At 36.1% G+C, this 14,418-nt stretch overlaps 1 protein-coding gene across 1 annotated transcript; it reads left to right on the forward strand.

The window, feature by feature from the left end:
- Positions 1–506: 506 nt before the first annotated feature.
- Positions 507–10,857, forward strand: LOC124637198 (serine protease snake-like). The gene is made up of 13 exons (XM_047173557.1): positions 507–552; positions 774–826; positions 990–1,167; positions 2,996–3,117; positions 3,309–3,488; positions 3,568–3,784; positions 8,571–8,825; positions 8,901–8,972; positions 9,068–9,147; positions 9,229–9,408; positions 9,480–9,690; positions 9,940–10,103; positions 10,462–10,857. The coding sequence occupies exons 1-13, from the start codon at positions 507–509 to the stop codon at positions 10,711–10,713; spliced, it is 2,010 nt and encodes a 669-aa protein (XP_047029513.1). The 3' UTR covers positions 10,714–10,857.
- Positions 10,858–14,418: the final 3,561 nt, after the last annotated feature.

Consider the following 14,418-nt stretch of genomic DNA (forward strand, 5'->3'; position numbering starts at 1 on the left):
TTTGTCACGGTTTTACTAAAAAACGTAATCCGTGAATTTAGTTCAAGTTTAGAGTCGATCTGATACCGGTAAATAAGTAAATGATCCTTATGTCGGCCGACTAAAAAGTCTGAAGCGCAGGTACTGCAAAACAGTATTCTTGATTGAGGATAACAATATACAACTGACCCGTGAACCCGTTACTTGCCTTTTTTTGACGTCGATACTGTTATCAAGGACTCTCATTATATGAGAAGGTCACATCCAAAAATAATTAGCATTTTTTATCTTTTTTCAATAGCTGCATGTGAGTAATATCTACGGCGTTCTTGGAAATATCTACGTATTAAAAGGTACGTATATATATAGGTATTCGTTTTCCTGCTTGATCTAAACACCCGTTATTTTGCCAAATCGCCGACTTATTTATACTGATTTTTGGAAGACACCTTATCATTGTGAAAGTGAATCTCATCGCGAGCAGTTTTACAAAACATTCACTCGTACCATATTTGTTGTGGTTCAAAATGTGTGCACTCAAGTTTCAGTTTCTCAGTGCATTATTTTTTGGGGGTACGTCTTAAAATATTTAAAAATTAGCGATTAATTAAGACATCGACTTCTTTCATGCGCTTCAGATAGGTACCTACGTTTTACTTGCGCTTGGACATAAAAATCACATTTGTACCAATACATAGGGAGATATAATAGTTTTAAAGTGGTCTGCATAAATTCCTCAGATTGTTACTCAGAGACTACAGTGAATTTTAATTCACAAATTCTATTTATTTCAGTGTTGTGTGTACACACTTCAATTAGTCAGAGGATCGGATCATTGGAATTTCAGGTTAGTATACTTTATGACATTATCAGATAGATTTCGATTTTAGTGCCAAATCAGAACACAAACTACGAGTACCATCGAAGTGTTTTTAGGCTTCACTTACCGAAATAGAATGATGATTAAAACTTACCTTTACCCCCTTAACCATAGTAAATTATTTTTCTAGCAACCCTTTGACAATCTGGAATATAATGGAAGACCTGATGAGGCAATCGACCTACTGAACATTGTTAATCATTTTCCTAATGATCTACATTATAACAATGTTCCTGATGATCTGTGTGCTCCATACGACCCACCTCTTCCCGACTTCAGGACTCCTGGTAGAAGGATTAGCGAAACTAGTAAGTACTTACTTTACTTTTTGGCACTACACTAATATGCGAGGAAAATATTTATATAACTACCTTAGATATAATATAAGCTGTTCAGCATAATTTTAGGTTTATAGTTTATTAAATGCTTGTTCCTCACAAACGGCACAAATTAGACTGACCAAATAAAGAAAACACAGAATAAAATAAAATCTAAAAATATTGGAACCAGATTAGAACAGTATATATGTTATGGACCATGTGATTAATTCGGGCATTATAAATAATGCCCGAGCATTATGAATAATGTCTAGCTTTATCGGGCCAAGTGATTAATAACTATCTTAACTTCATTATTTATCACATTGCACGGGCATTATTATATTGCTACATGACAGTTGGGCAATTTGATAATAAAGCAAAAAATTGAAGTTAGTGACGAAAACGTATCCCACGTAACGGTTGCCCGGGTAACTGGGTTGAGGAGGTCAGATAGGGCAGTCGCTCCTTGTAAAGCACTGGTACTCAGCTACATCCGGTTAGACTGGAAGCCGACCCCAACATAGTTTGGGAAAAAGGCTCGGAGGATGATGTGACGAAAACGTATCGCTGCAAAACCGACTCCACGTAGTCTTGTCTGTCCTACCCCTAGAGTGCAATTCAAAACCGCGTAAGTGTGGAGGGGCGAGGCGGCCTGCGAGCTGAGGCGCAGGTAGTTTTAACGCTCGCCGACGCGGCTGAGGCTGGCCGGCTGAGCCGGCCAGCAAGCCGAAGCTGCGGCGGTGAGCGTGAAAACCATCTGCGACGATAAGCTCGCATGGGACCGCCGGAGCCCCGCAGCACCGGAGCCGTGACAGAAGCCATGCTTGCTGCATGTTGCTTGCTTACATTTTAAACGTACTGAGTTAAAAAATTAGAAGCTAAATAAATAAATTTTATGATGTCATTTAATAGTATTTTAGAAGTTTACTGTTAGAATGCATGCTACAAATTTAGATGCTAAAAAATAACCATCATGCGGAGTTGTATTTAGAGTGGTTTACTTAGAAGATAACGAGTGGCTGAGATAGTATTATTTAGATGCTCGTTAATTGTGGCTGACTTAGTAATTAAGAAGGCAACATACATTATTCGGGGCGAATAATTATATTAAAAAGGAGCCTGTTTAATAAGCACCCTTTAAATATGACTTTCCTTAACTTTTAAATGCAAAAACTAGTGGATTTTTAAGGCAGAAGTCCTTCATAATTAATCCAAATCATGAGGCTGATTATTTAAGTGGTTTAGTATTTAGTTAATTTTAAATTAAATGGCAATAACAATAAAAAATTGAATATAAATATGTTATTACGTTGCTTGTATTACTTTGCCCAAAAGGTCATGGGCAATATGTATAGTGCCCGGTCAATTTGATTATTTGAATAATTATTATCAAATTGCACTCTCATATTGGGCATTTTTCATAATGACCGGGCATTATGTATACTGCTCAATTTATCACTTGGTCCATAACATATATAATAGATGATTCAAGATCAAAAAACTACTTGCATATGAATTTGCCGATGTAAATAATGGCAAAGACAAAGAATGCCTACAAATTAGCAAAAGCGACTTATTATTTTTTTATATTTCAGAATGTTTCGAGTATCATTGGTTGTTAATAAATGAAGCTGAAAAAGCTTCAAGGCAAAAAACCTGTAAGTTTATGTCACCCAACGCTTATAGATTAAAAAAATGAAATTTCGTGCTAAGCGCCCTATATACTTGGAGAATTTAAAATTTTACAGTCCAAAGCATGATCAAATGTAACCTATATTGACTGGGCAGGTGTTTAATTTGCCTTTTTATATTACAGGCAGGTTAGGACCAATTCCGGAATGGTCAAACAAGATTAGTCGCAGACAAGCGCCTTTATTTGTTGACACAAGATTTCCTGTCAACGTCGATGCAGCTAAACGAGGGGAATTCCCGAATATGGTAAGATTTATTTCCTTTGCACATATCAAACAAGAATCTGATTAACACGAAAATACATAATTCATCTGCTTTATCGTGTCCCATTAATATTTGAAATGATTGGTGAAAAACTGTCTTTTTAAGTTGTATTTTTCTATATTTGGGAATTCTTTCATCCTATTTTCACTAATACGTACATTAATATCTACTAGGGCGCCATAGGTTGGAAGGCGTTGAACGGTACATGGAGATTCATGTGCGGTAGCAGTCTCATAAGCTCCAAATTCGTGCTGACGGCTGCACACTGCTCCGAGGCATCGAAGGCGGATTTGACTTTCCTTGCTGATACTAAACCCAAGATTGTCCGACTGGGCAGAACAATGCTTGACCATGTAAGTAACTGACATGTACAAACTTGTATAACTAAAGAGTGATGAGGTTGTTGACCCTTTTATTAATGTTGTTTTTCAGAACAGTAAGCACAACACACCTTTTGATGCAAAAATCATTAATGTAATAGTCCACCCCAATTACAAGTCTCCAATTCAGTACTTCGATATCGCGTTGATGGAGCTGGCCCAAGAGGTGCTGTTTTCTGAGGAAATACGACCTGCTTGCTTATGGAACAAGAATGATATGGACGCAGTCGTTAATAAAGTTAAAATCACTGGCTGGGATGAGGAACCTGGTAAGGAGACCGAGTCACTATAGCAAGTTAAATACTTTCATTTATAAAGGCATTGTCAAGGGCAAATAAAGTGACGTTAAAGAACCTAAGAACCTTGAATCTTTTCAGTAGCCGGGTCCAAAACCTTTTAAATAGCCTTTCCAATTGCCTCATTGAAATCATACATCTGATACTCGCTTTAAGAAGATAAGTTACAATGTTATAATCGAGGGATTACTTTCAGGTAGTTCAGAGAATTCTGCTAAGCTACTAGTTGCAGATGTGGACATAATAGATTCTACTACATGCAACGGATTGTTGAGCAGTTCTTGTAATAGAAACTGGTGTGGACTAGACGAACATCAAATCCTTAAATCCTTAAATCCTTGATCCTTGAATCCTTAAATAACATTTTAAAATCGCTTTCGTCATACCAAAATATTTTCATTACCGGCGATATCAATATAGATATATCAGCTTCTACCACTGATAACAGAGCCGAAGACTATCTCAATCTCCTCGCCTCACATGGACTCATGCCTGCGCATTATATTCCGACACACTCTCGATCATGCATCGATCATGTTGTGGTTAAAACTAGATTATTGGTCAAATGTCTAGTGTCACACACAACTATTACCGACCACTACACTGTCATCATAAGTCTTTCCCATTTACGATCAACGCATCAGCTGCGTACAAAAACAATTACCCGTACAGACTTCGCAGCCCTGGACAAGATGATGCAGGTATCAGACTTTGATGACATTTACTCATTAACATGTGCTGACGATGCGGTATCTGTTTTTCTAAAAACTCTTAAAACAATGATCAATTGTTGCACCAAAGAAATAACTTTACCAAGACGTAAGCGAATTATTAAACCGTGGATTACTCCAGGCTTACTGCGCTGCATGCGTAACCGCGACAATCTACATCTTAAATGTAAAAAATATCCTGACGATATCAATAATAAAATAATATACTCTCGCTACCGTAACTTTTGCAATAATATCCTAAAAAAAGTTAAACAGCAGTATGATGGGACAGAACTTTCGAAATGTAAAGGCAATACTAAAAAAATGTGGGACACAATTAAAACAATAACATCTACTAAAAAACAGAACACCTCATGCTTAGATTTGATAGACTTGAATAAACCACATCAATCATTAAATAACATTAATCAGTTCTTTGTAAACATAGGTTCTTCATTGGCCGGCTCCACTTTAGGGTTGTCTAACTACAATCAATATCCCATCCTACCTCCTCGTGATTCTTCTTTTGTACTTCTGCCAGTTGATGCCAGTGAGATAAAAACTATTATACTCTCTCTTAAAACCAGCTGTGCTCAGGGACTTAACGATATTCCTAGTGGTATCATTAAGAGATATGCTAACATCTTAGCGCAGCCGATAGCATATATTTGCAACATTTGCTTCTCTACAGGCGTTTTCCCTGCGGAGCTTAAAAAATCCTTGGTTCATCCAATTTACAAGAGTGGCAGCAGGGACTGTGTCAATAACTATCGTCCAATTTCAATTTTGCCAGTTTTATCTAAAATTATAGAAAAAGCTATCAACATACAGCTAATAAAATACTTAGAATCCAAAAATATATTATCTGAAAACCAATACGGTTTTAGGAGAGGTAAATCAACTTCTGATGCAGTTCACCAATTAACTGATACTATTATAACTAAACTTGATGAAAACAAAAAAGTCCTTGCAATATTTTTGGACCTAGCAAAGGCTTTTGACACAGTCTCGGCACCACTCTTGCTCAAGAAACTGGAACACGTAGGCGTACGCGGAATCCAACTGGATTTATTGCAGAGCTATCTTAGTGATAGATATCAGCGCGTAATAGTCGAGGGATGGCAAAGTGATGATTGCAATGTCAATATTGGTGTCCCGCAGGGAAGTATCCTTGGACCAACCCTATTTTTAACGTTCATAAATGACCTGTGCCAATTAAATCTAACTAACGGAAAGATCATCACTTTTGCTGATGATACAGTACTACTCTTTCATGGAGATACATGGGAAGAAGTCTATAGCCATGCTGAAAAGGGGTTTTCTGTGGTCGGAAGCTGGCTAAATAACAACCGTCTCACATTAAATACTACCAAAACAAAGTATATCACATTCACACTAACAAATACCCGCTTCCTATCGAATTCCGCTCTTGGTATAATCGCCCACTCTTGTAATAATCATTCATCAAACAACTGTACATGCCCTAAACTTGAAAAAGTGGACTCTATTAGATACCTTGGTGTTGTTATAGACAGAAATCTAAATTTTCAATTACATATAGACCTATTATCGAAACGATTAAGAAAACTGATATTTATATTTAAAAATCTTCGCCATGTTGCGGATTTAACTGTACTTAAAGCGGTTTATCTTGCACTTTGCCAATCCATATTGTCCTATTGTATCACAGCGTGGGGAGGAGCTGCTAAGATGCATATGATTAAAATTGAACGAGCACAAAGAGTAATATTGAAGGTAGCCCATTCGCTATCATTCTTTTACCCCACTACTGATTTGTACCAGAAATGCGGAGTTCTGTCTGTTCGTCAACTTTTTATCATGCTAACCGTTTTGCGGACGCATTCTCTTCTTCAGTATAACTCAAACCTAAACGCGCATAAGCGTAAGAAAGGTAAGGTATGCTCAACTAAGCTCTACAAAAGTGCACTATCCCACCGCAGCTATTGTTTTCTTAGCTCCTATTTATATAACAAGCTTAATGCTATACTAAATATTTATCCACTTACTAAAGTCAAATGCAAGCGGGTGTTAACCACGTATCTGCTAGATCTAGATTACGTTACAACTGAGAATCTCTTAACTATAGCCATATAAGGTATACACTCACTGACACCCACATCTCACATACATACATACACGCACTCCTCACCCACACATCCACTTACACCCTCTTACACTCTCACTCACATTATACTCCACATACTAACACACAAATCATATTTACTTAACACCAGGAAATATATAAATACATATTAATAAATACACTCAAGCCACAAGTAGTTTTAATCTCTAAAATGTTTTCCAATTATTGTTATTTTTTATTTTTTCCTATTTGATTTTGTTTTACTTGCTACAATTGGTTTTTATGTTATGTACACTTATAATATTGAGTTACACTATGTTCGTGGGGGGGCCTGGTAATCTGCGTGACAGGGTTTCCTAGTGCGGATACCAGTCTCCCACAAAGGACTGGTCTGAAAAATGTTGTGAACTTAATTTTAAGAACCTTTGTGGAAGAGAAATAAAGATTTAATTATTATTAATTATTATTATCAGATGTGTGCTGGTAAACTGACGGGAGGAGTTGACACTTGTCGGGTAATTATACGTCAGAACATTATAATCTGTCTAGCCATAAATCATATATTATCGAATTGATTTTAATTATATTGTAGTTTGAAACTCCTTTTTGGAAGGAGAACCATCTCCTTTTTGGGAAATTGGTTAACAAGTAGACTTTTTTAAAGGCCGCAATCCAATTTCTGATGTAATAGATTACTTTTGAGACGACTGCACCAATTGTAACTTGCTCCTGGTAAAAGACTAGAGGTATATTATGGGGCTACAAGTCAGTAAAGTGAATTTTGTTTTATTTCCACTAGGGTGACTCTGGAGGACCGCTCCAAGTGAAAATTCCACTCCTCTTCACATATCCTGACATGGTGAGGAGCATGAACTACGTAATCGGCGTGACGGCATTCGGCATACGCTGTGGTCTTCCTGGGTTACCGGGAGTGTATACCAGGGTAGATAGTTTCATTGACTGGATTGAGAGCATTGTGTGGCCAGATTATAAATGAATATTGGTATTTTCATGGAAATCGACGAGATAATCGTGATGATTCTTAAGAGAAAATGGGATGATTGGGTCAAGATAATAGAAGTAAACTATAAGCTCCTAGCCAGATTATCGGTGCAGATTTGTTTTTTGCATGTCAGTGATTTCTTATTTAGTTTGTCAGGGAAAGTAGGATTCAAAGTAGCCAATTATTTAACTCGTGATATAAAGACGTAGAAAACCCTTGGTTAACTTAATTTTGTTTTCTATAAAATTGATATTTTTCTAATTGTCTTCATCCAATTACTTTATCGTAATAGTATTATGATTGCAGCTAAGAATGTTTTAATTGATTCAAATATTAAGCTAATTGTAACTATTAAGTTAACTGAGTGATAGTTATTTAATTAAGTTATGTATAGAGACAGTGTTAGAAGTACGCATTTTTTGTTGTTATTTAATGAATTAATGTAAGTTATTAAGATGAAATTGTTTTGTGTTATTGTATTCTGTTTTATTGGTAAGTTTTATTTATTAAAATAAATTGCTATTGCTTGATTTATTGTTTTATTGTTATAAAAAGAACGAGGAGAGATAATGTAATAATGGTCTAATTACAATGCATTGCAGTATCTGCAACTGGGCTTCCAAAAACAGCTCGTGATTCTGGTGTAAGTAGTAAAGTTATTTGTACTTTCCTTTTAAATAATCAATGTCTGATCTGCCTTTTTACTTATTCCGTTTTATTTACAGTCACCTGTTAGGAGTAAACAGAATTCAAGGTCCATATTATCGTTTCTCAACTTTCCTCAATCATCTGAGCCGGATACTATCGATACAAAAACAACTGAACCAATACCCACAACTCCTCAGAACGAAGAAAATCCAACAACTATACCTATATTACTTGGTAATTTAACGATACCTACTGAAGTATCTTCTACAAGTACGCTATCTGTTCCACAAACAGAAACTATCACTATATCTCCGAATGCTGAGATTACAACATCTACTCAATCTTTCTTGGCTGACTCTCCTGTTGCCAAAAAGAAAACAAGTTCGTCACACCATGACAGATCTGGACATAATATTCCTTCATCTCATGAGTTGTCTTCATCACAACATAAGACAAAAGTTCCATTAGTACCATATGATCCCTGCGCACCCTTTGTCCCACCACCTACACCTGACTTCAGTGCGCCTGGTAGACGGATCAGCGAAGTCAGTAAGTGTTACGTTTTTTTGAATACTGACTGATACATAACTATATCAAAAATAATATTTTGTTACGATTTTTTAGAATGTTACGAGTATATTTGGCAGATGAAAGTTCGAAGTGATAAAGCAGGGCAAGACAATGAGTGTGAGTATTGCACTACTGTTAACTGTGTAACTGTTGCATTTGTAATTCTTAATACTATAAGCTACTTTGTTAATAGTGTCTCAACGTGGCGAATATTTTTAAAGGTCAGGAGCACAGGTTAAGAGGAATCTCCTCTTATATTGTTGGAGGTCACTACACTTTTTCTGGAGACTACCCCAATATGGTAAGAATTCAAATTAAGAACTTTTAAAATCTATCTACAATATATGATGCAATCACGTGATCAATTATTTTCAACTACCAGGGCGCGATAGGATGGAAAGCGGTTGTAGGTACATGGAAGTTCATGTGTGGTTGTACGTTGATAAGCTCCAAATTCGTCCTAACTGCTGCCCACTGCTCAAGTGCATCGTCTCGCGATACCACAATAGCTGATACTGTCCCCAAGATTGTGAGACTAGGGGATAAGAATATTCAGGATATTGTAAGTAGAGGGCTTCATGTTCACAGATGATTGGAATTAATATGGCAATAATGTTCTTAAAATTCTTCTAGATCAATGGTACACAAGATGAGACTATTATCAGGATTATAAACCATCCGAAGTATAAATCCCCAAAGCAGTACTTTGACATTTGTCTGATGGAGTTGGGTAGAAAGTTGACGTTCACTACGGATATCCAACCTGCTTGCTTGTGGACTAAGCAAAGTATCACTAAGTACGGTGATGAAGCTCAAGTTACTGGATGGGGCGTAGTGGAGTCAGGTTTGTTTAGTTATTTACATTCTTGGCTTTGCTTGTCGAAAATAAGCAAAATAGACTTTTGATATATAGAGGTACTATAGTTTTTTTGGGATTACAATTAGGTACATGGAAGATCACCATTTATTTCTCTTTAAACTGGTCTATTACAGTATGTAAATAGTCTCTGTAAATTTTCATATAAATATTTAAAAAACAGACAAAAAAATGATTTGTTACCTTGATATTTTATTGTATCACCTTACGTTACAGGTACAGTGAAAACATCTCCAGAACTTCTCGCAGCTACCGTAGACATTATCGACTTTGCCAAATGCAACAGACTGCTGCATATGTCCTGCAATAGGAACTGGTGTGGTCTGCAGCCAGATCAGCTGTGCGCTGGCAAGTTGGGCGGGGGAGTTGATGCTTGTCAGGTAATCAGTGGTACCGTAATTGACTTGTTATCCTTTCAATATTAGTTTATGCCTTTTTCGATAATTCAGATTACCTGACAGAGTCCAAGCTACATTCTGGAGTATGTGTTTTTTTCTTAAAAAGAGTGTTAATAAAATCATCTCTTATGCTCGCTGCGCTCCTGGTGAAATACCCACCGAGTGACGTTAAAAAAATTGTGGTATTGGTAAAACCCTACGATTAATATAATAAAATTAAAATTATGTATCCTGGTAAAAAACAAATAATCTCCATTTCCATGTTATTTGATTTAATAAGATACCTACTAACAGTATTTGTTTAATGCAAAAAAATGTTTATTTTATTATATAATTCTAGGGTGATTCTGGTGGCCCTCTCCAAGTGAAGATCCCACTTCCCATACTGACTGAAGGTACCATGCACTACGTCATCGGCGTGACGTCATTTGGCGTTGGCTGTGCTTTACCAGGTCTACCAGGAGTATATACCAAGGTGTCCAGCTTCATCGACTGGATCGAGAGCGTTGTCTGGCCAGGGCACAATGGAACATCTCCAGCTCACAATGATGGTCCCGATCTGGGCCGCTTCGATCGGTCTGTTAGGTATTAAAGAATTTTATAACTGCTAATTTGTGTAACCAGTTACTTTCTAAGTAACATTCTGTACAAGAAAAGTTTTGACACCCTTTTAAATAGGACTTGCGAATCTAATATTCTTTTTAGGAAACCAGACTATCTTAAATTAAAAAGAGCGTTAAACTACATTATTCTTCTTTCATTTAAGTTAACCTAAGTTCGTTTAAGTTGCCCCTAATAGGTAGCGTGCGACGCATTTCTTTTAGAACTTAGAGACGAGCAAGTTAAGCGTTCGAGCGCTGCATGCAATTTGTCAGTACCAGGGCTTGGTAAAATTTTAAGAAGATATTTTAATGGATGCCAATAGATGGATGGTTACCAATCGCTGGTGAACCAAAAAGAACCACAACGAAAGGTATGCCAGATACTTAGATATAAATGTATAAATTATTTTGCATATTCTTTGACGAAAAAGAAGTAAAGAAAACGTTAGAAATGATTACTCGGTACAAAGCATCAGGCAAAATAAACAGCTATAACAATTTAATAAATACACAAAATATTATAAATAACTTAAAACAACGAACCGCTCCACAAACACAGAAATATTAAAACAAAACACAAACCACAATTTTGAATCAAGAACGCAAGTAAAAATAATTAAAGTTTAAATTCTTAACCCCACCGCGGCCGCTTGCAATTGCATTACATCTGTTCTCAACTGCAGGTTTAATAAAATCCCGTTCTGCACTGCGTGTTGCGGACAGCATCTTGATTTAAGCCCCACTTGGATAAAGAAAACGTACTGGTTTATGGCGGCACTAAAGGGTTGTTTAGTCCTTTACTGTCGATGGTAAAGTGCGGACGGCGAATAAAATCTTTTAAAATTTGCCGGCTTTATTCTGCAATTATTTTATGGGGGACTTTATTGTGCTTTTATGTTGACGGGTTTTAAAAACACTGTTTTGATTCAAGTTTGTTTAATAGTTTCGACAAGAAAGTTGTATGATAGAGTTAATTAAACTTGTCGTTCGTATCATAGAGTTTGAGTCTTGAAAAGGGATGTCATAGAATCATTTAAAAAACACACATTATGTTGAATAAAAAAAACTACTTATTTGGAGAATTTGCCTATGGTTAACCTGTGGTATTCGAAAATAAATAGGTTTCTTTCCCCCACAATTCAAGTAAAACATTACTTATTTATGAACTCAGCACCTACCGTCTAAATGAGAATACAGTAAAGCAACATTACCCAAGTCTCAAGAACTGTTCCCAACATTGTCGCAGCTAAAACAATGTTTGATTGTACTACAGTATTTCTTAAACACTCCACAACTTGGAGTTTGCCTGTAAACTTTATCTTTTATTTAAACTTTTACTTTAAATTGTTAATATGCTGTACCTAAGCGTCGGTCGTTTCATGAATTTTGACGACGGCAGTTTATGATTTAAAAGGCTTCTTGTTTCTAGCTGAAAGTTGCTGCATGAATTTGCAAAAGAAAAGTCATGATATTTCTTTACTTTATAAATATATTTATTTTGCATCTATTTAGATCATTGATGCCGTATACATGCATTATTCACAAAGAAGAACCAAAAATTACGGAAACTCCCACACTAATTACGTCCAATAATAACTTTTGCTTTTGATTAATGTTTCAAGGTAAATTGATGATAAGGTAAAAAGATGAAGCAATTAAAAATAAACGCGAAGCCAAAGTAGGCCATAATAAATATTTTATGGGAAATTAATTTCCTTGTTAAAATACACCTAATTGCCACGCGGAAGCAAGCAAGAGAATTTAAATTAGCAAAAGATACCATACAAAGAAGTAGAAGTTTTTTTTTAATATTTTAAAGTTATTAACGTATGCATAAAAAACAATAGAGGTCATGGAAGCAAGCAAGCAAGAAGAGGAAGGAAGAATTTTAATAAAAAATAATTTGTAAGATTTCATTTTCCAAAGTTAACCAGTTTGAACACCCAAAAAAATACCAGGGCAGAATAGAATAAGAAGAGGTGAATTAAAAATAGCTTTGTATAAAAGAGGGGTATTAGCGACCCTATTATGGATATGTCAGGGTCACGACGTCCCGGAAATTTGGGACACACTGCAGACACGGGATAGATGGGGACGAGTGATTGTCGCCCAACATTATGATATTAATGGAACCGGGGTAATATTGACTGGAAATATTGGTTAATTTGACGTTTCAGTAACTTAATATAATTTGGTGGTTAGCAACAGTGACACTGTAACTTCAAAATCTAGATTTTTACTTTTTGGTCTTGATTAAAATGTCATGTTACAGGATCTTTGTTTAGCAAATTCGTCGTATTCAGCATAAATATATGATCCACCTTATCTGGCTATAAGTAACACGCACACGCATAAACCACAAAATGCTGATACATTTTATGCTAATATTTCAACATCAAGTCAACATGTCAAACCTTTTCTCACACCTCGAGACCATGATGGGAAAAAACCAAAAAGTTCAAACATGGCGACAGTTTCCTTTTACAAATTAACGACTTTTGCCGCCATTATGACGTCACCTGACATGCCTGTCCAATCAGAGGATCCCAATGAAAAATGGCTGCCAGTCTAATACGGAAACTTTTCTTGATAAATGAACGAGTAATAAGAAAGAAATTAGATACGAATTCGTAAAAATGAATGGTTGAGGAACAAATTGATTTTTTATATTCAATTTTATTGGTATTAGTGAGATCAAAGTCCATTTTGTCAAACGGGGATCTAATATGTATTAGGGGGCTGTCAGTCGCAAAGTCTCAGCTATTAGATATTTTAGTTTGAATTTTGTTGGGAGTTTTAGCTCTGAGAAGTGATTTACTTTACGTAGCTCGTCGGCTGCTGCTGATCGCTAGTTTATATGGAAATTAGAGGACTTTAAGGGGTTAAGATAAATATGACTTAAACTTTCTAATTTATTAAGGCAATATATTACCGTAAGCTGCTAGATAAAAATACGCTGCCTTTTTTAACCTTATGCACATCTATAAGCCAAGAAAATTAAACGTACGCGTTCTTAGGTCTAGTCTAGTAGACACTAAAGAGAAAACTTTGATATTTTTAGGTACAAGATTAGTATTTGGTAAAGTTAAAGATTTTCAATAAAACTTAAAAAAATATAATGATTACGTCAACTCAATTGTCGTCAACTCTATAGTCATGTCAAACTGAATAGATTTCAGCTTTGATAAAAACTCACAAAGTCTAACCCTCTTCAGATATTGTCGAGCAACACATTTACGCTTCAGTACTACAGAATAGTCCCTATCTAACACATCGCACGTATATCGACTAAAATAATCTCGTTCTTCCTTCTGAAGACCTTTCGAACAAAACCATCACTAGTCTAAGTGCATTTTATTTCGTCAGACCCTTTGAGAAAGTCCAGTAACAGCGTCCAATTTATCAGACCTCTCTAACCTAGTACTTGACGTAGTTTCGTCATATTTTCTCTATGCGTACAGACGGACGGGAGGTCTACTTACACTGGTTGGTCATAGTATACAGTCGTTCGCGAGAATTGGTTAAAATTCAATTATTCGTCCCATTATTCGCGTACTCAAAGTTTGGAGTAGGGCCGGACCACTTAGGACGTTCCGTTCCGTCGAGTGCCTTGCTCTGATTCGGTTTAATCTAACTTTAATACAGGCTTTTATGTTATAAGTCGTATAATAGAGTGGGAAGGTTAAGTGTTAGGC

This window comes from Helicoverpa zea, chromosome 15, assembly GCF_022581195.2.
Source record: "Helicoverpa zea isolate HzStark_Cry1AcR chromosome 15, ilHelZeax1.1, whole genome shotgun sequence".
Taxonomy (NCBI): Eukaryota; Metazoa; Arthropoda; class Insecta; order Lepidoptera; family Noctuidae; genus Helicoverpa; species Helicoverpa zea.

Excerpts from the sequence above, each read along its gene's own strand:
- LOC124637198 (XM_047173557.1), top strand. The coding sequence starts at position 507 with ATGTGTGCACTCAAGTTTCAGTTTCTCAGTGCATTATTTTTTGGGG. Across the intron at positions 827-989 it reads TCGGATCATTGGAATTTCAG|CAACCCTTTGACAATCTGGA; the intron begins GTTAGTATACTT and ends TTATTTTTCTAG. Across the intron at positions 8,973-9,067 it reads AGACAATGAGTGTGAGTATT|GTCAGGAGCACAGGTTAAGA; the intron begins GCACTACTGTTA and ends ATATTTTTAAAG.